This window comes from Saccopteryx bilineata, chromosome 5 (genome assembly GCF_036850765.1).
Source record: "Saccopteryx bilineata isolate mSacBil1 chromosome 5, mSacBil1_pri_phased_curated, whole genome shotgun sequence".
In the NCBI taxonomy this organism is placed as follows: domain Eukaryota; kingdom Metazoa; phylum Chordata; class Mammalia; order Chiroptera; family Emballonuridae; genus Saccopteryx; species Saccopteryx bilineata.
Window position 1 is genome coordinate 39110600 of NC_089494.1, and position 25427 is coordinate 39136026.

Below are 25427 nucleotides of genomic sequence, written 5' to 3' on the forward strand. Positions count from 1 at the left end.
CACTTATCTAGCATCTTTGAGGTTAGAGGTGTTTCACCTAAGTGAGTAAGTTTAAAGGTTTTTTAACACAAGATACATACATTTTTTAAATTTTAACAATTTTGTTGGAACTTTCTAAAATATTTTATATGTCTCGAACAGAAAATGAGCTTCTAAAACGTAACCTTGATTATTCAAGGTCATCATTATGAACTTACAAAAATTGTTGTCTATAGTAGTATTCTCAGATATAAAAGAAGTATGTTATGTTATTTTGTCTCTGAAATAATATTATTTTGATATTAATAGTATTAAGCTCTTATTACATGCTGGCATTATTCTAAGTGCATATAAATATATAAAAACATCCTTAGAGTAGCACTATAAGGCAAACATTTTTTAAAGTTTTTTATTACATTTATCGAGGTGACATTGGTTAATAAAATTATACTGGTTTCAGGTGTATACAGCTAGTGCTCAACTTACGCCCACGATTGGTTCCGACAGACCGCTCGTTACACAATTTGGTCATAAGTTGAGTAGGCTATATGTACAGTACTGTGAAATGATGTTATAAAAATCTTTAAGTCATATTTTATCATAATTTTCTTTCATTATTGTTATATATCATAATTTTCTTTGTTCATTTTATGCCATTTGTATCATCTTTACACCATTTTGTTTCTTATTTTTACATTCGTCAGGTTTAAGTAAAACACTGCATTACCAGTACAACTGGTTTAATATTTGCAAAGACAAGTTCCTCTTGGTAGACAACTTGGGAGGGGTTTGTGAAAAATATCTAAGACACAAAACACAAATTGCTGTACCGAGTCTGGGATAACAGTTGAAATGGTGCACGCAGAGATGGTAGTGCTGCCGGAAGCTGGAAGCTGGTCCGCACTGTCCTACACCCAGCTGGGCAACACTTGCACTGCCAGACGCGGAGCAGTCGTGGCTAGCGATTGTGGTTATAAAGTTGAATGGTTGCAAGTTGCATAGGTCATAAGTCAATTAATATTTGTAGTTCTAACATACATCATCTGTATATTGCATTGTGTGTTTACCACCCCGAGACAAGTCTTCATCGTCACCATCTATGCCCCCTCTACTCTCCTCCACCCCTCCCAAAGCAAACATTAATCGCTTTTGAGGTCCAGAGAACGTCAGTTATTTGTCTGAGGTTTCACATCGAGTGATAGATGGAGATGAAGTCTGAAACCAGATAGCTTGGCTCTAGAAGCCTTGTCCGTAACTACTATGCCATACTACCTGGTTCTGTACCACCAGACTTACTTAGTTCTTAGGTCAATGTCTTACAATTATTTTATTTTTTTCTTTTCTGCTTTTTAAAATATTTTTATTGATTTGAGAGAGAGAGAGATGAAAGGGAAGGGGAGAGAAACATTGATTTGTTGTTTGACTTATTTATGCATTCATTTGTTGACTCATGTGCCCTGACCAGGGATCAAACCTGCAGCCTTGACATATTGGGGCACCTCTTTAACCAGCTGAGCTACCTGGCCAGGGATCCTCTGTGCTTTTTTTTTTTTTTTTTTTTTGCATTTTTCTGAAGCTGGAAACAGGGAGAGACAGTCAGACAGACTCCCGCATGCGCCCGACCGGGATCCACCCGGCACGCCCACCATGGGGCGACACTCTGCCCACCAGGGGGCGATGCTCTGCCCGTCCTAGGCGTCGCCATGTTGCGACCAGAGCCACTCTAGCGCCTGAGGCAGAGGCCACAGAGCCATCCCCAGCGCCCGGTCCGTTTTTGCTCCAATGGAGCCTTGGCTGCAGGAGGGGAAGAGAGAGACAGAGAGGAAGGAGGGGGTGGGGGTAGAGAAGCAAATGGGCGCTTCTCCTGTGTTCCCTGGCCGGGAATCGAACCCGGGTCCTCCGCACGCTAGGCCGACGCCCTACCGCTGAGCCAACTGGCCAGGGCCTTCCTCTGTGCTTTTAACTGTTATTATTTGTGCTTCTGATTTACCATTTAATTTTGCCTGTTTATCTAGATGAGGCCCAAAGGAGGAGTCAGCAATTCTACAGAGTAAAATACATGGTTTTATGACAGCTTTCATTTTTGGGTTGTTTCAGAGAGTCTTCATGTTGTCTTTTACTTTTTTTACTTTCAAGTTTGCTGGGATAGAAATTTATATTGTAGAAGTTGGGTTTTTTTTTGTTTTGACTACTGAATGTTCTAAAGCATTTCCTCCCGCTAATCTCAATGTGTTTTTCTTTAGGAGAAACATCAGATGGAGTTAGTAAGTCAGTTCACAAGGTTTTTACTTCCATGCTTGGAGAGAATGATGATGATGAGGATGAAGAGGAAGACGAAGAGGAGGAGGAGGAGGAAGAAACACCTGAGCAACCCACTGCAGGCGACGTGTTCATGTTGGAGATGGTTCTCAATCGTGAAACCAAGAAAATGATGAAAGTAAATTGTTACTTAATTTGTTAATACAAACAATGTAGAAATGTGACATTGAAAAAAGAATTCAGTACCTGGCCAGTTTGCTCAATAGTAGAGCGTCCCCTGATGTGTGGAAGTCCTGGGTTCAAGTCCCAGTCAGGGCACACAGGAGAAGTGCCCATCTGCTTCTCCCCGCCCCACCCCCTCCTGCAGCCATGGCTCAAATGAGCAAGTTGGCCCTGGGCGCTGAGGATGGTTTGATGGCCTCGCCTCAGGCACTAAAATAGCTCGGTTGCTGAGCAATGGAGCAGTGGCCCCAGATGGGCAGAACATCAGCCCCAGACGGGGTTTGCTAGGTGGATCCCAATTGTGGCGCATGTGGGAGTCTGTCTCTCTGCTTCCCTGCCTCTCCCTTGATTGAAAAAGAAAAGAAAAAGAAAACTAAGAAAGAATATACTATGAAACAACGACTGTTACTGGTTTCTTATGTTTCAATTAGAGATTTTGAAAATATAAAACCTTAATTACTTCATATATCAAAATGTACTATAGCTTCGCTATTAAAAGGTCCATATTGATATTTTTTTACAACTACAGTCTGATAGATTTGAGAGAAGGAGGATCTTCAGTAGATTGCATCATACATCATATAATAAGTCCCCTGGAATATAAATTCATTTTGCAGCATCCATTTCTACATTCGTGATTACTCTGATTAGTAATTTAGTAATTTCTGATAAGTCTGGTTTTGCATTCTTTAAACATATTACTGTGCTATGACCTTTCTTACGGTTGAAAATTTTGTTGTTGGTTTTTTCGTTTTAATTTTCTGAGGTATTTTTTTGGACAGTACCATAGAATAATTTCTGTTATTTCTTGCAATTGAATTTTGCCATTTAGTCCTTAGTTCTGAATGTACATTGAAAATCTTAAAGACAAATTTCAGTCTTGTTATGGTCTATAGTCATTAGTGTGATTGGAATTGAAATCTAAGGCATTACTGTGTTTTAATCTAAATGTTATTGTTTCTCTGTACAGGAGAAAAGGCCTCGGAGTAAACTTCCCAGAGCTCTGAGAGGTCTCATGGGGGAAGCCAACATTCGCTTTGCTCGAGGAGAGCATGAAGAGGCAATTTTGATGTGCATGGAAATCATAAGACAAGGTGTTTTCTGTGGGGACTGTCGGCCGTTGCAGCTTAGCCTTAGCGAAGGGGGAGATGCGTGACGGGGCATGGTGGAGAGGAGGGATTTGCATGGAGTTACACTTGGTTAAGAGAAAAGAATGCTCTAAAAATGCCAAAAGTGTATAAAACTAAAACAGAGCAAATAGAATCTAGTGTTTATTCTTAATTCCATTAAGTAGTTTGTATAATTCTAATAGAGTTATATAAAGGGTTTAAATATTAGAAGAAGGATCTATAGTTTGAACCATGAGATTGACATCAGCTCAAGCCTCTTCCCTTAGCCAGTGGCATTTTGTTTATTTATTTTTTAATTCATTCTAGCTCCCCTGGCTTATGAGCCGTTCTCTACTCTTGCCATGATATATGAGGACCAAGGTGACATGGAGAAATCACTGCAGTTTGAGTTGATTGCTGCACATTTAAATCCTAGTGACACCGAAGAGTGGGTTCGATTGGCAGAAATGTCTCTGGAACAGGACAATATTAAGCAGGCTATTTTTTGCTACACAAAAGGTAATTAAGATCTTTTCTCATTTTGTTTGATAAAATGTTACATAATAGGTTTTTTGATCATTGTACTCACTATTTTGGGGTTATGGTAGCCGAAATATATACATATTCTAGAGCCAATAGCCCCCAGATTGCTTTATTGTATAGCCATATGCAAATAAGGAAGTCTGATACAAAGTCACATATCTGGGGCAAAAAAACAGGAACTATCTTAAGGCATAAACAGGAATCCCTCCACCATGCATAAGTGAAATCAACCAACATCTGAACAAACAAAGGGTGAGAGGAAGGGGATGTAAATTGCTTCCAGCAACTTAAGCAAGCAAGTGAAGTGGGTGCAAATATTCAGCTTCATAGCCAATATGGAGGTGGGGGGGAGGGGGACTTAGCCTTTTGCTAAGCCCGGAATTTACAATGGTTTTTGCCACTTGCAGTCTACCCCAGTTCCTTGAGGGTTAATATCAGCCTGGAGTAATGAAATGAAAATTGAAATGATTCAGGTTCTTTCTGGTCTTAGATCAAACCTAGTTGAGGGTTCCTGTGAAGGTAGAGTTATTCCTGAATAACTCCCTTAGTTTCATAGAATTAGTTTAGGGTATTTATTAATTTATTAAATTACTGAAGAGAAGATGGGCACACCCTGGTACTATGAACTCCTTTCTATGATTAATCTACATTTGTTTTTTAAAGCTCTTAAATATGAACCTACTAATGTCCGCTACCTGTGGGAGCGATCAAGCCTTTATGAACAGATGGGAGATCATAAAATGGCCATGGATGGTTATAGGCGGATTTTGAACCTTTTGTCTCCGTCTGATGGAGAACGATTTATGCAGTTGGCTAGAGATATGGCAAAGTAAGTTTGGAGTGAAATGTATATAAATGCTGTTATTAATCATATTTTAGAAATCAAAGCATATATTTGAAGTAGAATATACTTTTTAGTGAAGTTCAAGGAAGTGTTTTGCTGCTTGTATTTTGTGTTGTGCTTAAATGGAGAGGGAGGTTGGGTTTTTGTGTTCCCAGTCCAGCTGTGTGATTGCTTAGAAAAATTTGTATATATGGTTCCGTTTTAAGTGTTCAGAAGCTTAAAAATGGAGCTTGTTCTGAAAGAATGACTAAGTTCCTAGGTTATACCTTATTTGAAGTTATATATATTTGCAGTAATATTTTAAAGTGTTACAAATGTGCTAATGAAATATTTGTGATATGGGATCTTCTGAATTGTGTTATCTTGAGCTAATAATAGAATAACATTTTAAGGTGAAAAATTTTCTCTTAGTTAGCATCTGGTTCTGACTTTGTTACACGTTTTATTCTAAAAATTTTACTCCCAACTGCATTTACTTCTCTGATATGCTGTCTAGCAAAACTGGGCAGGAAACACTTTGGCTGAGAAATGCCTTGTGGTATGCTTTCTATTCTAGGGATCTCTATTATAGTATTTCAGTCTAGCAACAACCATCTTAATATAGGTATCTTAGGGTTAACTCTATTAATCTTATTTATGGCCACTGTCATGAAGGGGCTTCACTGTGGAATTACCCCCTATCTCCCAAGGGTAGATTATGTAGGAATACTGAGAGCATTTTAGGAAATCAGTTAAGACAAGGCAACCCTAAATTGATCTTTGATGTATTATGATGGACATTGAGCATCTTTTCAGGTTTTTGCTCTTAATCAAACCTCTAGCTATCATAGTAGTTAGCCCAGTAAGCTTCCACTTTATGGACTGTTAGACAGTAAATTTGTTTACCTTTTGTATGTTTAATAATCTTACTATTGGGACAGGGTGGTAATGAACTGTTCTGCTACTGCTGTAAAGGTCTTTGCCAAACAGAAATCTTGTTACTATAAGTTCTGATTGATTAGGCTTTCTCTCAGTCTCTACTGTCCCTCCGGAAATATTTTTTGAATGTAAATTATGTCTTAGGCACTGTACAAGCACCAGGAGATCCACTATTGAATGAGTTTTAAAATTCCCTGCGCTGTAGAGTTTGCATTCTAGTTGGGGGAGATAGGCAATAAGCAAATGAATAACTAAGTATAGAGTGTGTCAGATGTTGATAAGTGATACAGAGAAAGATGAAGCAGGGAAGGAGAATAGGAAGTTGAGGACTGGGAGTGTGGTTCTTTTCTCTTTCTTTCTTTCTTTCTTTCTTTCTTTCTTTCTTTCTTTCTTTCTTTCTTTCGACAGAGAGGGGGCAGATAGGAACAAACAGGAAGGGAGAGAGATGAGAAGCATCAAGTCTTTGTTGTTGCACTTAATGGTTCATTGATTGCTTTCTCATATGTACCTTGACTGGGGTGGTGGTGGGGCTACAGCAGAGCAAGTGACCCCTTGCTCAAGCCAGTGACCTTGGACTCAAGCTACTGAGCCTGCACTCAAGCCAGTGACCTCAAGGTTTCAAACCTGGGTCCTGCTTTATCTACTGTGCCACTGCCTGGTCAGGTAAGTAGTGTTCTTTAAATGAGATGGTTAGAGAAGGACTTCTTTATGTTGTGCTTATATTGACCTGGAAGTGAACTGAAGGGGTATGGGAGCAGATATTAGGGAAGAGTATCACTGGCAAAGGAAATGGTAGGTGCAGAGGAATGTTCAGGGAACAACATGGAAGCTGAAGGTTTGAGGGAAGCATAGCAGTGGCCAATGTCAGAGAGGCCTCAGCAAAAGATCAGTGGGTCCTTGTGGGTCGTCTCAAGGGCTTTGGCTTTTACTCTGAATGAGTCTGGAAACCATTGGAAGGTTTTGAGTAGACGAGTGACATAATCTGATTTATATTTTAAATGCATCAAGTCTGACTGCTCTTGCCTGACCAGGTGGTGGCACAGTGAATATGGTGTCAGACTGAGACACAGAAGACCCAGGTTCAAAACCCCGAAGTCACCAGCTTGAGCGCAGGCTCATCTGGTTTGAACAAGGCTCACCAGCTTGAGCCCAAGGTCACTGGCTTGAGCAAGGGGTCACTCACTCTTCTGCAGCTCCCCAGTCAAGGCACATATGAGAAAGCAATCAATGAACAACTAAGGTGCCGCAATGAAGAACTGATGCTTCTCATCTCTCTCCCTTCCTGTCTGTCCCTATATGTCCTTCTGTCTGTCACACACACAAAAATTTGACCGCTCCTTTGAGACTAGATTAAGGAAAGATAAGTGCAGCTGCGGAGAACAGGCACTTTCTGCGATAACCCATGGAAGGGGACTGGGAGCTTGGATCGGGGTGGAAGCAGCAGGAGGTGGTGAGAAGTAATCACATTCTAGATGCATTCTGAAGGCTGAGCTCTCGGGATTTTCTGATATATATGAATGTGAGGTAGCATGTGTACATGAGAAATGGAGAAAGAGAGAAGGGAAGATTTGGGAGGATTACACCCTGAGGCACTGCAATGTTTAGAGGGCTGGGAGATGAGGAAGTAGGGAGACTGAGAGGAAATGGGTAACGAAGTAGGAGGAAACTAAAAGAACATAATCCAGAATTTTATTGAAGAGAGTACTGCAAGGAGAAGGGATGACCATCTGTGAAATAGTGCAGGGAGAGCATGTAAACTGGGGACTGAGTCTTAACATTGGAAGTGGAGTGAGGGCTTCTGGGGCACAGGCAACTCTTGGAGAAAATTGTTTTAATTCTCTTTTTGTTATTCATTTAAGAGAGAGAGGGAGGGAGGGAGGGAGAGAGAAGGGGGGAGGAGCAGGAAGCATCAACTCCTGTAAGTGCCTTGACCAGGCAAGCCCAGGGTTTTGAACCAGCGACCTCAGTGTTCCAGGTTGTTGCTTTAGTCCATGCGCCACCACAGGTCAGGCTGGAGAAATCTATAAGAGGAGAAGAGTGGGAATGTAATTGGAATGGGCTGTAGCAGTAAGAGATAATTTCTCGGTTGGAAAAATGACAACATATTTGTATTCAGTGGGAGTGATTCACAACTGAGGGACATAGCGAAGATTCATGAGAGAGACAACAATTGCTTGAGTGATGCCCTTGAGTAGATTAGAGGGGACAGGAACTAGTTGGGGATCAGCGTTATGGTAAAGGGAGAATGGAGATGTGGGGTGTTGGGAATATGTAGGGTGTCTGATTTCATTCCCTGGTAAAATAAAAAGCAAAGTCAGAGTGAGAAGGGGAGAGATAAGTCACTGTAGGTCCTTAGGACCTTGCAACCCCGCAGACTGGCAGTGTTTGCGTCACTTTGGATGGAGCCTGTTACAAAGCTGGAATCCCGGCCTTGCCCCAGCACCACTGGATCAGAGTATGCCTTTTCATGAGATCCCCAGGTGACCAATATGTACATTCAAGTTTGAAGAGTACTGGACTAGGGAACTGCCATAAGATTGCTATCTGCACCATATGCCCACTTGAGGGTAGTGGTCATTAATTTAGAATGAGTCCAATCAGCACGGACAGCTGGTGGTGAAGAGTAGGCATGTTTGGATTAGCTGGGATTGGAGTTTTGTCAGATGATTTTAATAAAGGGCGGAGAAGGGCAGGAGAATTGAGGAGATGCACAGAGAAGTAATTATAGTGTTGGACCATGGAGAAGAAGAGAGAAGAGAGGACAGGAACGGTGCAGAGACCGTGAAAAAGGGGTAAGATCAATGCTTTCTAGATCCCTCTGAGGGAGCAGAGTTGCTGATGTTGCATTACAGAGGGAGTGAGCTGGGAGGATATGAAGTAGCTTTGGGAGAGCAAACTACTTGACATTGACATTGTTCTGCTGACCTTGGACATTTTTCTCTGAATGAGCTCTGATTATGATTTTAAAGAAGAGTTTTTCTCTTCTCAAATTTTAAGAAAATCAGCTAGAGGGCCCAAGCAAGGAAATGAATTTTATGATCTGAATTTAATAAGCACTCATCCATTTTGTTACTTTTTTAGGAGTTACTATGAAGCCAATGATGTTACTTCAGCTATTAACATAATCGAAGAAGCTTTATCAAAACACCAGGGCTTGGTCTCCATGGAAGATGTTAACATTGCAGCTGAACTATACATTTCTAACAAACAATATGACAAAGCTTTGGAGGTAGGAACACTTATGTTTCTCTTTAGGTTTGAAACACATTTTGTGTTCTAGAAATTCTAACAAATTGACAATTCCTCATTTTAGTTATATATATTATGTATGTAATAAGTTATATAAAGTCTTTATGGAAACATATTTCTACATTTCATACTAATTCCATATGAAATATAAAATGTAGTTATCACATAATAAAAGCTATCTTCCTTATCACAGGTGCCAGACTTGTCTGTAATGCAGGGTAGCAGGACTCAGCCAGACTAATTTTATAATTCAATTCTTAATCTGTTGGGAAAGGTCGATTGGTTTGATACAGAGAAATTATGTATCTTCAGTTAAGAATTACTTAATATGATACAAAAACATTAATGTGTCACAGTGGTTCCTTGTTTTAAAGAGACATACTGTTGCTTTTTGTAGCCCATTTATTCCTTGTAAGGAATATTTGAACTAACTATACAAATCATTGCATTGTGAAAATGTTTTTCATACATACACACTGTATTATTTTTCTCTTCCAATTCTTTTAGGTAATTACAGATTTTTCTGGAATCTTGCTAGAAAAAAGGATTACAGAAGAAGGTGCTTCAGAAGAGAATACAGGTTGTAGTTTCCTCTTTGTAAGAAAAGATATAAACTTCTGTTTTTCCTATTGTGGCATTTTGAAATTGGTAGTTACTGTTTTCAGACAAGTTTTCCCAAGAAGCATTTTTTCATAAGATAGATAGCACATCTTTTTCTTGTGAGATTCACTTACAAGTAATCTTTAAAAAAAATTGTTTTCTGTCCTTTTTATTTCTCAGTGCGTCCATTTGCACATGGCTTTTCTTACTGCCCAGGGTCTGTTTAATGCTATACCAAGGAAGAATGGATTACTGCACAGTTTTTCAAAGCAATTTACTTTTAAAACACTCTCTGCTAATTTACTATGAATTTAAGCATTGAAAAAATTCTATTTCAGACTAAAGCACAGTATTATTTTATTCCTTTCCCAGCCACTTTGTAGTGAAGACTGAAAGAGGCTTTTGAATTCAGGAAGAAAAAAGAGAGTTCATATATCCTTGTTTGTCATTTTTGTCTCTTTAATTCTTTATAGTTTTGATAGCGGTATGGGAGTTTATGTAGGTTTTATTCTTATTTATTTATTTATTTATTTACATGACAGGAGGGGAGATAGCGAGACAGATTCCTGCATGTGCCCCAACTGGGATCCAGCCAGCAACCCCATCTGGGCTGGTGCTTGAATCAACCATGCTATCCTCAGTGGTCAGGGCCGACACTCGAACCAGTCCAGTCTCTGGCTATGAGAGAAGAGTGGAGAAAAGGGGGGGAAAATGAGGAGTGATAAGCAGGTCGTTGCTTCTCTTGTGTGCCCGGACCGGGGATCGAATCATGATGTTCGCATGCTGGGCCGACATTCTATCCACCGAGCCAACTGACCAGGGCCTTATGTAGGTTTTAGATAACTGGATAATGTATTAGGAAAACAATATGAAGGATACTTACTACCAAAAGACAGACTGAAGGAGGTGTAAGTACATGGTACTTAAGTTGGCCAAAGTTATAATTGACTGTGGAATCATTTGCTTTGAATTAAGCAAATGAGATCTAACATAGGAGATACAGTTTGCTTCATTTGCCCCACATTCTATGCTTGCATGTAGGAAGTGTTTTTTTTTTTCTTTTTTTAAGTGAGAGGAGGGAAGAGAGACAGACAGACTCCCACATGTGCCCTGACTAGGATCCACCCAGCAACCCCCGTCTTGGGCTGATGCTTTGCCCATCTGGGATGGATGCTTGCAACCAGGCTCCTGAGGCGGAGGCTCTAGGGAGCCATCTTTAGTGCCCCGGGCCCATGCACTTGAATCAGGGAGCCATGGCTGTAGGAGGGGAAGAGAGGGAGGGGGAGGGGTGGAGAAGCAGATGGTTGCTTCTCCTGTGTGCCCTGATCGGGAATCGAACCCGGGACTTCCACACACCAGGCCAATGCTCTACCACTGAGCCAGTGGCCATGGCTATAGGAAGTGCTTTTTGTCTGTCTAATCCACAGCTGGTGAAGATGTTACCTGCACTATACCTGATGGTGTGCCAATAGATATTATAGTGAAGTTGATGGTCTGCCTTGTTCATCTCAACATCCTCGAACCACTTAACGTAAGTAACATTTAGATCTGTACTGGCAATACTTTAGATCAAATTCATAATGTTTTCTTTAGATGACAAGAAATTGTAAATTGACCCTAGATTTCACTTTTTTTTTATTAACCAGAAAATCACTATAAGTGTCTTTGTGTGGCTGTCTTATAAAAGCTCAGAGTGTTTTGGAGCTGGGCTTCTAATACTTTGTTTTTCTTTTAAAATGGGAACAACCCAGATATCAGAACTTGATGGAGCATTTTAGACAGTTATTTCTGACAGCGATTGTCTTTGGCAACTTCAGATTAAGTATTTCATTAAATAAAAAAAGTTGGGTGTTTACTTTTCAGACTTTAGGATAGATATTGAATAAAGTACACAAATCCCTGCCAACATGGATCTTTTGTCCCAGTGTGATTAGGTAGATAATAAAATAAGTATGTAAATATAGAATGCTAGTTTGTGATAAATGCTCTAGAGAAAAATCAAACAGAGGAAGAATAAGGAATATTGGGGATGGAAGGAGTTGCAGTGTTTTTTGTTTGTTTGTTTTTGTATTTTTCTGAAGTTGGAAACGGGGAGGCAGTCAGACAGACTCCTGCACGCGCCCGACCAGGATCCACCTGGCATGCCCACCAGGGGGCGATGCTCTGCCCCTCTGGGGCGTTGCTCTGTTGCAACCAGAGCCATTCTAGCGCCTGAGGTAGAGGCCATGGAGCCATCCTCAGCGCCCAGGCCAACGTTGCTTCAATGGAACCTTGGCTGCGGGAGGGGAAGAGAGAGACAGAGAGGGAGGAGAGGGGGAGGGGTGGAGAAGCAGATGGGCGCTTCTCCTGTGTGCCCTGGCCAGGAATTGAACCAGGGACTCCTGCACGCCAGGCCGATGTTCTACCAGTGAGCCAACCGGCCAGGGCTAGGAGTTGCAGTTTTAAATAGAATGGTCAGGAAAGACCTCCTTGGAAAGGTGACGTTTGAATGATGACTTGAAGGAAGTAGGCCATACAGGTGTCTGAGGGGACAGCTTCCCGGAAACACAGCGCCGAGACCTGAGGCATGGGTGTGTTTGACTAGCTAGAGGAGGAGCACGGGATCAGAGTTGTCTCAGTTTGTTCCATGCTTGCCTTATTACAGGCCTTCAAAAGTCATGTGACGAATGAAAGAATAATGGCAGTGTGAGTTCTTTTTAATAGGGATGCAGAAATAAATAGAAAAGTGATTATTTAAAGCTGTTTTTATAAGCCGTGTTCTTTAGGCTTGTCCCAGCTAACTGACGTGTATGTTAAAAAGAGAAATAGGCATAGAGGTGCACATTTGTAATGAAGGTTTGACCTCAGGCTTTAATTGTGCGGTCTAGCCTCTCTTGACGACACTCGTGGAACAGAACCCGGAGGACATGGGAGACCTCTACCTGGATGTTGCCGAAGCATTTCTGGATGTGGATGAGTATCACTCTGCACTTCCTCTCCTCAGCGCACTGGTCTGCTCTGAAAGGTACAACCTCGCCGTCGTCTGGCTTCGGCATGCAGGTAATCTTCTTTGCGGGAGAATTTTAGTTGCATAAGTAGACAAAACTTACTTTCCCAAGATAGTAGTACTTGTTATAAAATATTAATCTTAGTAAAAGCATTTCTAGTTTCAGGGCAGTTTTCTTTCTTTTTTTCTTAATTTAATCAATTTAATTTTTATTTATTTATTTTTAGAAAGAGAAGATGGTGGGTGGGGAGACAGAAAAGCAATCTGTTTCTGTATATGCCTTAACCAGGGACCAAACTGGCAACCTCTGTGTGTCAGGAGAACACTAACCAACTGAGCTGTCCTGCCAGAGCTTAGGGCAGTTTTCTGAAAGTTAGTATTTTAAGTTGTCTTGGCATGTCACTGATTTCCCCCTCCCTATCCTCTGGTGGAATGATTCATTTAATGGTACTAGAGAGAAGTGGGACTAACATGTTCCCATTAAAACTACCTTAAAAACCTGGTTTTTTACCTGTCTTAATCGTAGCCTCTCATTTCTAGTGATAGATTATCAGTCTTGGGGCATAATCTGATTTTTGAAGAGTTTTTACAAATTTTTATTTAATATGTTATTTTGGAAAAAATTAATGTATTTTTCAATGTTCTTTGAGCTGAAAATATGCTCAGGATTGGGCTTTAACTGTTATTTCTAAGTCTATAATAATCTGAAATAACTTTTGTACCTGAGTCCACACTAATCAGAAATAAATCATTTAGAGTAGAAAAAACAGCTTAAGAAATACAACTAAATCAAAACATGAGGCCCTGGGCCCTGGCCAGTTGGCTCAGTGGTAGACCATTGGCCCAGCATGTAGAAGTCTCGGGTTTGATTCCCAGCCAGGGCACATAGGAGAAGCGCCCATCTGCTTCTCTACCCTCCCTTCTCCTTTTTCTCTCTCTCTTCCCCTCCCGCAGCCAAGGCTCCATTGGAGCAAAGTTGGCTCAGGCGCTGAGGATGGCTCCATGGCCTCTGCCTCAGGTGCTAGAATGTCTTCAGTTGCAATGGAGCAACGCCCCAGATGGGCAGAACATCGCTTCCTAGTGGGCTTGCTGGGTGGATCCTGGGGGGGGGGGCGCATGTGGGAGTCTGTCTCTCTGCTTCCCTGCTTCTCACTTCAGAAAATTTTTAAAAAGAACAAAAACAAAAACATGAGTCCCTATCAGCTTGCTCTGCAGATAGAACATTGGCCTAGTGTGTGGACATCCTGGGTTCAATTCTTGGTCAGGGCACACAAAAGATGTGACCAGCTGCTTCTCTTCCTCTCTCTTTCGCCCTTCTCTCCCTCTTCCCCTCTCGCAGCCAGTGGCTGAATTATTTTGAGCGTCAGCCAGCGCTGAGGAAAGCTTGGTTGGTCTGAGTGTCAGCCTCAGGCACTAAAAAATAGCTCAGTTGTTTCTATCATCGGTGCAGACAGGCGTTGCTGGGTGGATCCCAGTTGGGGCACATGTGGGAGTCTGGCTCACTATCTCCCTTCCTCTTACTTGAAAAACAAAGAAAAGAAACATGAAAGCCAGAAACAGAAATAGTCTAATAGGATTTCCTATTGAATCAACATAAAAGGTGTGTTAAAATGTGAATAGTCTTGTTTAAAATATCGCATGATGGCGGAAAGTTCTAATAGGTCTTTAAATGTTACATATAGCAGAAAGTTTTCTATAATTAGAGAAGCATCAGTTGACATTTTGTGATACTTCGAGACATACCACAGATAAATAGCAAAAGAGCACTTAATAATTAAGATAATTTACTGAGTAAATATGAATACAAATTAATATACCATCATAAAGTTATATGTGGTATTTGAATTTTAAAGACATGAGCAGAGAGTTGGGATATTTATTGCCTTTCTATGTTTGTAATATTTAACTTGATCCTATTGCTAATAGTAGATACTTTAAAATCCTGTGTAATTATGATCATGATGCTGATAAATGCTGTTTCCATTCTGATTCTATGTAGCTTGAGATGAGTAAAAGATAAACCTCAGAATCATCTAAAAATAATGAAGAAATCTGGGCTCATTACAAGAAAAGTCATTAAAGGAATTTAATGCATAATAACAAAATAGTTTTAAACATGAAAAATGAAAGGTTGTGAGAAATGCCATCCATATTTAGTCATCTTCTTTATTATCAGAATTTAATGCAAAGATGAGAGGAGTGATTTGAGAAAGCAGTTGGAGGAAAAAGTATCATTTTAGGATATAATTTTAGTGAAAAATAAAAGTGATGAAAAGGGCCTTGCTTGACCAGGCATTGGCGTAGTAGATAAAGCATCAGTAAGGGATGCAGAGGACCCAGATTCAAAACCCTGAGGTTGCTGGCTTGAGCCCAAAGGTCGCTGGCTTGAGCAAAGGGTCACTGGTTGAGCTCCCCCCCGCCCCAGGTCAAGGCACATATGAGAAAACAATCAATGAACAGCAAAGGTACCACAACAAAGTATTGATGCTTCCCATCTCTCTCCCTTCCTGTTTGTCTGTCCCTCTTTCTGTCTTTCTCTCACTTAAAAAAAAAAAAAGGAGGCCATGGCTGGTTGGCTCAGTGGTAGAGCGTCGGCCTGGCGTGCAGGAGTCCTGGGTTTGATTCCCGACCAGGACACACAGTAGAAGCGCCCATCTGCTTCTCCACCCCTCCCCCTCTCCTTCTCTATCTCTCTCTTCCCCTCCCGCAGCTGAGGCTCCATTGGAGCAGAGATGGCCCGGGCGCTGAGGATGGCTCTGTGGTCTCTGCCTCAGGTGCTAGAGTGGCTCTGGATGCAACAGAGTGATGTCTCAGAGGGGCAGAGCATCGCCCCCTGGTGGGCATGCCGGGTGGATCCTGGTCGGGTGCATGTGGGAGTCTGTCTGACTGCCTCCCCGTTTCCAGCTTCGGAAAAATGCAAAAAAAAAAATAAATAAATAAAGGGAAACGGTCTCAATTAGTGTTGTGGTTATTGAGTTAGAGAAAAGAAATGCTTACTGGGATTTATTTTCAAGTTTAAATGATAGAACTGAATCATTGATTGGCATAAGTTTGAGGGCTAGGCCCAGTAACTCACTTCTGAGAGCTTATCCCAAGGAAATGACTGAGTGAGGTGAGTGATGGGAGATCACAAAACTCAGGGTCTGGCAGGTAATGGCAGTGAGGCAGGTAGACAAGTGAGGGCCAGGGGAGGGGAGTAAGAACTGGAGAGTCCTGTCCGCAGAGTGCTGCTGCGTTTCAGCCTGTGCTGAGGTGCCATGTGGGAATGGGGACACTCACTGTCGCCAAGTACAGAGTTTTCAAAAGAATCCAGTAACTTGGATTTGATAAAAATTCTAATTTTAAAAATGTAGACAATTTATTGTTTTTTACAGCACTGTGGCCATACAAAACACATCAGTAGGTTAAATTGGTTTGCCAGTTTGTGAACTCTGGCTTATATACATGAAGATGTTTACTGCCGTGTTATTTATTAGAGTAAACGTTTTGAAATAACCTAAATGTCAGTATGTTTAAGTAATCTATTTAATTGAATATTATACTCATTCAAAGTGCTGATGGAGACATGGGGAAATGTTGAAAGCATAATGCTAAGTGAATAAAGCAGACCCCCAACGTATGTGTATCTGATGATTACATTCTTTAAGCAATTTGAATCTAGTTAAGGAGTTCAGTAGAGTGATCAAGAGGTAGAAACTAGAGCCGACAGTTGTTTTAAAGTACTAGAAATATTCATACATTTTTTTCTTATAATATTTTGGATATTGCTATAAGACTTTTGTAAATGGAGAAATAATTTTGGCAAGTTTGCAAATCTGTAGTTCTTTATATGTTATTTTATCACCTTAGAATGCTTAAAGGCCTTAGGCTACATGGAGCGTGCTGCTGAAAGTTACAGCAAAGTGGTTGACCTGGCCCCCCTCCATCTGGAGGCAAGAATTTCCCTCGCCACCCTGCAGCAGCAGCTGGGCCGTCCCGAGAAGGCTCTGGAAGCTCTGGAGCCGATGTATGATCCAGATACTTTAGCACAAGATGCTAACGCTGCACAGCAGGTAGGTCATGGAACGAAGAAGGAAGTTTCTTGGTGGATATTAGAACTTTCTCCTCAGTTAAGGATATCTCTACAGCTTTATTCAAAAGTTTTATTTCAGTTAAATTTGGTGTATTTAAAAAATGGTTTTGAGTCTTTAAGTTTCAGCCACTCATTATACATTATAAATTATAGAATCTAAAAGTTGGATCTTAATTATAGTGAAAATCATAAAGCAAATGTTTTTAAGTTTTGGTTTCTAAGACAAAACAACTTAGAGCAAAGGAAATCTTGTCACACTGATTGTCATGTGCTTACTTAGGAACTGAAGTTACTGCTGCATCGTTCTACTCTGTTGTTCTCACAAGGGAAAATGTATGGTTATGTGGATACCCTGCTTACCATGTTAGCCATGCTTTTAAAGGTGGGTAATGATCTTTCTTTACATTAGTCTGGTTCACTTTTTAATTGTTTAGAATTTGATTTAAACAAAGATTTTAGCGATTTTATAACTTTTTCAGTCTATTAAATTCAAACTTTTAAAAGTGAAAGTCAGATAGAGACAAAAGACTTAAAGATTGATGGTATATAATTGAAATCTGCATGAAAGTATAAACTTAACTGTAGATTAAGTGAAAAAAATCTTTGCTAGTACATATGATATTTAAAAAAATGAGAGCCACAGTATATCAGTTATTGACCCCATAGACACTACATTGTGTCAAAATTGTTCACTTTCCAAAAATGTTTTCCAGGTTATGACATCATTTCTGAGTCTTAATGTTTTTGCAGGGGAGTAGTTATATGAGTGCTTATATATGTTATAACATTGATGTGAATTGCCTTCTTTGTGAGTAGCATGACCCAGATTCCTTTGATAAGTGTCTTTTTAATCTGTTTTAGGTGTTTATATACACAATAATTTGGTCTCATTTTTTCCTTGAGAATCTTTCAGGCACACCTATGGTACTTGTGATAGATTTTCATTAAAAAGATTTTTGACTAAAAGCTTATCAAATTATCTTTAATTCAGGTAGCAATGGTTAGAGCCCAAGTCTGTTTGATATCCAGTTCCAAATCTGGAGAGAGGCATCTGTACCTTATTAAAGTGTCAAGAGACAAAATTTCAGACAGTAATGACCAGGAGACAGCAAATTCTGATACAAAAGGTAATTTCTTTTCATTTGCTTTATTACATTAAACTTGGCTGAGTGACTTATGCCCTAGCTAGTTGGCTCAGTGGTAGAGCATCGGCCTGGCATATGGAAGTCTCGGGTTTGATTCCTGGTCAGGGCACACAGAAAAGTGATCATCTGCTTCTCCACCTCTTCCTTTCCCCTTCTCTCTCTCTTCGCCTCCCACAGCCATGGCTTGATTAGTTCAAGCAAGTTGGCCCCAGCAATGAGGGAGGGCTCCATGACGGCTTAGCCTTAGGTGCTAAAGTAGCTAGTTGCTGAGCAACAATCAACAGTGCCAAATGGGCAGAGAATCTCCTGGTAGGGGTCTTGCTAGGTGGATCCTGGTCAGGGTGCATGTGGGAATCTGTCTCTCTGACTCCCTGCCTCTCATTTAGTAATTTGGGTGATGCGGGAAGATTCATGAATTATCACCTGACAGTAATAATCTAATTGAAAATATACCCTTTCAAGTAAATTTAAATTTTCTAATGTAAATTTTTTTAAGTGTAATAAACTTACATGGTGTTTAAAACAAAAAGGCCATATGTAAATAATTTTTAAAAATTAAAAGGAAAACATTTGCTTAGTTTTTCTGTAAAAAAAGTAAAGAGAACTTTAAATTTTCACTTTAAGAAGAAAATATATCATTCTAAGAAATTTGTGAAGATTAGATGACAGTGCAGTTTCCTAAATTTTTCTAGTCACTTCAATTACTATATCCTGTTCTGTGTTAAATTCATGTTTGACATATGTAGCAATAGTCATAGAAACTCTGAAAATAAGTTGCTTTGACTCAGTTTTAAATAATATAACTTTAAGAGGCATCTATATTTAGCTGAAAAGGCATCAAATATGCTTAAATGAGGTTATTATTCAGGAAACTTTTGAAACAACTGAGGCTATAAACTGGAGATACCTGGCAGGAAATTATTTAATTGTTAATTAATTAAACAGACATATATTAAATTTTAGTTACTGGCATGGCAGTGTGCAACAGACAGGGTTTTAGAACCCTGAAGAGCTGAGTCTGTTAGCGCCATACAAGGATATAAAACAGCAGGTGCTGCGTGGGAGGAGAGTCAGGGCGGGAGTGAGCTCAGTGGCTGACCTCCAGCTCAGTCCTGCCGCCTCTAGTTCATTGACTCTGAGTTCATCCCACAGCTTCTGCCTCTGCAGCATGTGTTTGGACTATGTTTCCTTCGGTTATCTTTTTCTCTGTATCTGGTCCTGCCTATTTTCTCTTTCAGTATTTCCTCCTTTCATGTCTATTGTTAATTTTCTTTGGCTCATAAGGTTTTTGTTGTTGTACTGTGTTAATTTTGTTATGGTGGGGATCACATTACACTGGCGCACCCAGAGAGGACGAGCTAGTTCTCTTTATGTTACATACATCTACGTTCTCTGATTTTTTTCACTTTCCATTTTCTCATAGGCAGTTTCTAATGTTGCTATATTCTTTTTGCTGTTATAAAGAATTTGTTATAAATTCTTTGAATAGCAATGCCATAGTTGACCCATTCCCTTATTGATCTTGATATTTGATCATATCTATAGATTTATTCATATTTTTGACAAGTTGTTTAGGATAGATTCCCAGAAGGAGAATTACTAGGTCAAAGACTAAAAACATTTTATGGCTTTTGATGCTTCTCAACAGTTATAAAAGGGATGCATGTTACAGAGAAGGGAGTGAAGATTGTTGAAGGAAAAGAGAAATTTTGAGGCATGGAAAAGAAAATTGAGACTATAAAAGGTCAAGGACACTCTGAATCGCAGAGTATGAATTTGAAGGCCTTTGCTGAGCAGACATTTGAATGCCTTGTATGTGCAGAATCCCGTGTCTGACCTCAGTCATAGAAAGCACACTCATTCTGTTGGTACACTGAGTGCCTCCCAAGCACTGAGAAACACAAGTGAGGCGCCTGGACTTTGTAGAGAACAAAGGAGAAGTGAGAATTACTGGAAATTGCAGATTGTGGGCAGGCAGAGCAGGCAGGGGTAGTGCAGAAGGAGTGTAAACAGGCAGCTACCCCCTTCTTGTTATTGTCAGAAGAGGACTGGCAAGAATGTAGGCCCACTGGACTGTGGCTATTACATTTAACCTCAAAGTCAATCATGTGAATATTTTTTTCACTATACTGCTATTTTTGGAAATACATTGTGCTCACTGATTTTTATTGGTCTCATTTTAGCAATATTTGCTGTACTCACAAGTGTCTTGACAAAAGAGGACTGGTGGAACCTGCTGTTGAAGGCCATATACTCCTTATGTGACCTGGCCCGATTTCAGGAGGCTGAGTTACTTGTGGATTCTTCATTGGAATACTGTTCATTTTATGAATGCAGACAAAAACGCAAAGAACTAGAATACTTTGGTCTCTCTGCTGCAATTTTGGACAAAAATTTCAGAAAGGCATACAACTATATCAGGTGACTTTGCAGTAACTTACTTTAACTAGATTTTTTGATAGAGTATGTATATTTACTTTGACTGAGTCCCTTGTGCTCAAATATTGATAAGCCATTTTATTTTAGCTCTGCTGTTGCTTACTGGTTAATCCAGTTCATGTGAATCAGAGGCAATATATGAGAGCAAGCTCTCTCATATACTTAACCTCTTGTGCCTCACTCTCCCATTCATAAAATGGACATCATAATACTATCATTTTAACCCTGGCCAGTTGGCTCAGTGGTAGAGCATTGGCCCAGAGTGTGGAAGTTCCTGGTTTGATTCCTGGCCAGGGCACACAAGAAAAGTGCCCATCTGCTTCTCCTCCCTTTCTCCTCTCCTTTTCCTCTATCCATCTCTTCCCCTCCTGCAGCCAAGGCTCCATTAAAGCAAAGTTGGCCTGGGCACTGAGGACAGTTCCATGGCCTCCACCTCAGGTACTAGAATGTCTCTGGTTGCAACGGAGCAATGCCCCAGATGGGCAGAGCATCGCCTCCTGGTGGGTTTGCCGGGTGGATACTGGTTTGGTGCATGCGGGAGTCTGTCTCTCTGCCTCCCCACTTCTCACTTCAGAAGAATACACATACACACACATACACACACACACACACACACACAAATAATAATAATAATACTCTCACTTTATAGGATTATTAAGAGGGTTAAATGAGTTATATATAAAGTCTTTTAACAATGCCTGGTACATAATATTATTCAGTGTTTATTAAACTGCAGTGGTAGTAGGAAAGGAGATAAAAACTTGAGGTAGTTCTGTTTTTTTGGTGTAAAAGTTTTGTTAAAAAGCAGAAACAAACCCTGGCCAGATTGATTGATTGTTTAGCGCATCGTTCTTATTTTCAAAGGTTGCCGGTTCAGTCCCCAGTCAGGGCACATACAGAAACAGATCGATGTTTCTCTCTCTCTCACTCTCTCCATACTCCCTTCTACCTCCCTCCCTTCCTCTCTCTTTAAAATCTATTAATTTTTTTTTTTTAAAGCAGAAGCAAGACATAGAACTACTAACTGAAGCAGTGTTTTCTGGGAATATCTGTGTAAAAGGTTTTGCTTAAATAGATTGCAACCATTTGCCCTTCCGTTTTGGGGAATGTACATTTCAGTGTTGGTAAGTTGGGTAGCACTGAAGGGCTTAATTCTTAGATATCAGGAAGATTTTTTTTTTTACATTATATTTTACCCTCCCCTTCTTCCTTTAATTTTAGGATAATGGTAATGGAAAATGTCAATAGACCCCAGCTCTGGAACATTTTCAATCAAGTTACAATGCACTCCCAAGATGTACGACATCATCGCTTCTGTCTCCGTTTAATGCTGAAAAACCCGGATAATCATGCCCTGTGTGTCTTAAATGGACACAACGCATTTGTATCTGGTAGTTTTAAACATGCCCTTGGTAAGTGTCCTGGCACATGACTTCGTCAGGTGTGGGCAGTATGGTGTTTAGGAGCCTGGCCTCTGGAGGAAGTGCCTGGGTTCCAGCACTGCAGATGACCCCACCTCCCTCTGCTGCTGCTTTATCTCTGGAATGGAAATGATCTCCTGTCTCTACATTGTGAAAATTAAATGAGTTAATGAAAGTATGTAATACAGTGGCACATTTAGTAAGTGGCTGTGTTAGAAATAATAATAATTAATATTTCTTATGAAGTTTTGGTTTTAAAAGGCTGAAGTCTTATTTATTAAAGGTCAGTCATTCTCCCTACTTAGATTTGTTTTTAAAATAATTTTTAAAATTTATTTTGTTTTATGTATTAATTTATATTTAAATCTGCTACCTGATTTTAATTTGCTTTAGTACAGAAAAGGATTTTTTAAGATTTCCTGATAGTTTATTCCTTTGAGAGAAAAGCCTTTATATCAAGATTTATTTACATAGTTCTTACTAATTCTAATTAAACTCAGGGAAAATTCATTAATCATGTAGAACAATTCTATAATAAAGGAGCAGAAGAAAACAAGTAGAAAAATATGTAACCAAATGTTTAAAATTAAAATGAGGCATATATCTCCTACTGCCTAAAAACTAGCATTGCCAAGTGTACTTTTTAATAAACTGATTTGGTGATTTTAATAATTTCATGTTTCTTTGTATATGGCTAGTGTTTTTATAATTGTTTAGCCAATAACCTTTGAATATCAGATGTTGAAACTCTCTTCCACTGTGTGTGCTTTTTGGAATTGTTAGTTTAGTGTTAAAATATAAGAGAGAGGTTAATTTTATTTTTCTATATTTAGAAACTACAAAGGGTACAACTAGAAAGCCCAGATGGCATCTGCCATCTGCTGCTTAAGAGGTTTTTGTGGTGCCATTCATTCTGGAATCGAAGCTGAAAGGAATAGGAGATTTTTCTCTCTATCTATATATAAATTATAGATATCCTTCTGTAAGAAAAATTTGTTTAAATTCTCCCATCTCGGTATACTTTTGACATGAGGTGATTGTGTATGTAGAATTCATGGAATTCATAAAAACCCAAAATCATCTTATTTGATACATTTAGTTTTTCTGAGGAAAAACAAAATAGTTGTTACATTTAGAAAAATGACACCCATTATGTAGAAATAAAATAAAACTATTTTTCTTTATTTCACCTTCATGATCTATTACATTTGACTTTTAAGACAGATCAATTAATTTACAAAAGAGTTCATCAAAAGACACATTCCTCCATTGCTTTTTAAATAGATTTAAGATCATAAAGTAGAATTATGATCACAATTGATAAATTGCTTATTTTGGAAGTATTACTCTTATGTGAAAATGTCTAGTTGTGGCCTAAAAGAAGGTCACTTTTATTCATGTTTAATCTTCATGGTCAGGATACATCATGTATAAATCCTAATATATGTTATACACTATTTTAAAGTTGAAATCTGCATCTGGTTGATATTTTAAAATGTACACCTTGTATATGTTAACTATCAGTAATGTCTGTTTAGCCTTCATGTGTATTAGAATAAATGTTGAAGAAATAGGAACTATGTCTTGTCACACCATCTGCTCTGCTTGTTTTGCAGGCCAGTATGTGCAAGCCTTCCGCACTCATCCCCATGAACCTCTCTACAGCCTCTGTATAGGCCTAACCTTTATTCACATGGCATCTCAGAAGTACGTGTTAAAGAGACATGCTCTTATTGTGCAGGTAATTATTTGGATTTCTTCTTACTTGATTGTACGTTTTTTAAAAATTAATATACTTAATGTATTTGCTGTCCTGCTTCAAAAGTAATATCTGCTTAGTACATGTGTTGGGAATCCCTAACACCTACCCCTCTGTTCAGCACTCATATATATATATATATATATATATATATTGAATATGTGACTGTGTGACTTTTCCTTGCATCATCACCAACAAGTTGTTAAGTTTTCTTGTTTCTTATAGCAATTTGGAATTACCTTTTTGTTTTCTTTACTTTTTTGTTTGTCTTCTCTAATAAGAATATACAACCTGAGATCAAAGATCTCATTTGTGTTATTCACCACTGTATCTTTAATACTTTTGTTTTTATGGTTGTACTTTTTAATGTGTGTATGTTTGATGCACATATAGACATGTATTTACGTAGTTAGGGAAGGAAAAAAGTGTTGGCTTGAGTTAGCAGGATTTAGTAAAGGATTTTTTTGTTTGTTTTTTAAAGAAAGTGATGAAAAGAAATTTTAAGTTAAAATGATAGTCATTAAAACTGGATATTGAAGTTCATTATAATGTTCTTTTTTCTTTTTTATATTTGAGATTTTCCATAATTATAAAAGTTAAAAAACAAGTTTTTTCTTTTGGTGGGGGATATTTATTTGTAATATTTTGTTTACCTCTTTCTTTAAGCTTCTTTCTCTTTCTTAGCAGCTACTTTTGCTGTATTAGGTAATATAGGATTGTTTCTAAATTAACAGATACGTAGTGAGTACCCATTGTGCCAGGAACTGGGGATAGAGCAGTGGGTGAGCACACAAGCAGAATTCCTTGCCCTCACGAAACTTAGAAATTTGATAGGTAAAAATTGATAAGAAATTTTTATGGATTAACTCATTATTAAATAGTTAAATTAGGCCCTGGCCAGTTGGCTCAGTGGTAGATTGTCAGTCCAGCATGTGGAGTCCTGGGCTCAACTCCCAGTCAGGGCACACAGGAGAAGCAACCATCTGCTTTTCCACCCTCCCTCCTCTCTCCCCCTCCCCCTTCCTTTCCACAGCTCTAGCTTGAATGGTTTGAGCAATGTTGGCCCTGGGCACTGAGAATGGCTTCCTGGCCTTGGCCTCAGGTGCTAAAATAGCTTGGTTGCTGAGCAACAGAGCTGCAACCCAACTCAGCAGAGCATTGTCTGGTAGGGGCTTGCCAGGTGGATCCCTGTCAGGGTACATGCAGGAGTCTGTCTCTGCCTCCCACCTCTCACTTAAAAACAAACAAAAATCCCAGTTAAATTATGTAGTTTCTAGCCCTGGCAGGACAAAAATTCATGCATAGCAGATCCTTGAATAACATTTTGTTCAACCTTGTAATGCTGCTGTTGTAGGAACTTGCTCAGGTTTATATCACTTAGCCTATGGTAGAATTGGAATTGTTATGTGTCATTTTGCTTGCAGTTGCAGAACCTATCAATGACATTGAGTGAGGACTTACTACTGTCTTTCAAAGTAATTTGGAAGCTAAATTTCCAATCACTTTTATAGTAGGTTTTTTCTCTTATGTAGGTTAAACATTTCCGTTAAGGTTGTTTGTTTTTAATGCAAGTTTTATTCATGTGTAATAGTACGGTTCTTAAATTTTTTTGATTTCTCATGAATCTATTTATTCATGCTATGGGACTATAGTTTTCCTTTGTTCCACTTAAAAAAAAAACCTAATTTCATGTATTTTACTATCTTTCCTATCTTTATATACATACTATAAGAATAAAGTCTTTTGCCTGACCTGTGGTGGCGCAGTGGATCGAACGTTGACCTAGAACGCTGAGGTTGCTGATTCAAAACCCCGACTTGCCTGGTCTAGGCACATATGGGAGTCGATGCTTCCTGCTCCTCCCCCCTTTCTCTCTCCTGCT

General features: G+C 39.4%; 1 protein-coding gene across 1 annotated transcript in view; it reads left to right on the forward strand.

Annotated features, from left to right (window-relative positions):
- The window catches only part of GTF3C3 (general transcription factor IIIC subunit 3), a 42134-nt gene that overhangs the window by 3524 nt on the left and 13183 nt on the right, over nucleotides 1-25427 (forward strand). The window contains exons 3-16 of the mRNA XM_066280648.1: nucleotides 2223-2416; nucleotides 3431-3554; nucleotides 3897-4088; nucleotides 4776-4941; nucleotides 8956-9103; nucleotides 9631-9703; nucleotides 11151-11254; nucleotides 12591-12762; nucleotides 16559-16761; nucleotides 17062-17163; nucleotides 17773-17908; nucleotides 20110-20347; nucleotides 21587-21777; nucleotides 23403-23527. Of these exons, the coding sequence (XP_066136745.1) occupies nucleotides 2223-2416; nucleotides 3431-3554; nucleotides 3897-4088; nucleotides 4776-4941; nucleotides 8956-9103; nucleotides 9631-9703; nucleotides 11151-11254; nucleotides 12591-12762; nucleotides 16559-16761; nucleotides 17062-17163; nucleotides 17773-17908; nucleotides 20110-20347; nucleotides 21587-21777; nucleotides 23403-23527 (2168 nt within the window). The remainder of the gene's footprint in view (nucleotides 1-2222; nucleotides 2417-3430; nucleotides 3555-3896; nucleotides 4089-4775; nucleotides 4942-8955; nucleotides 9104-9630; nucleotides 9704-11150; nucleotides 11255-12590; nucleotides 12763-16558; nucleotides 16762-17061; nucleotides 17164-17772; nucleotides 17909-20109; nucleotides 20348-21586; nucleotides 21778-23402; nucleotides 23528-25427) is intronic.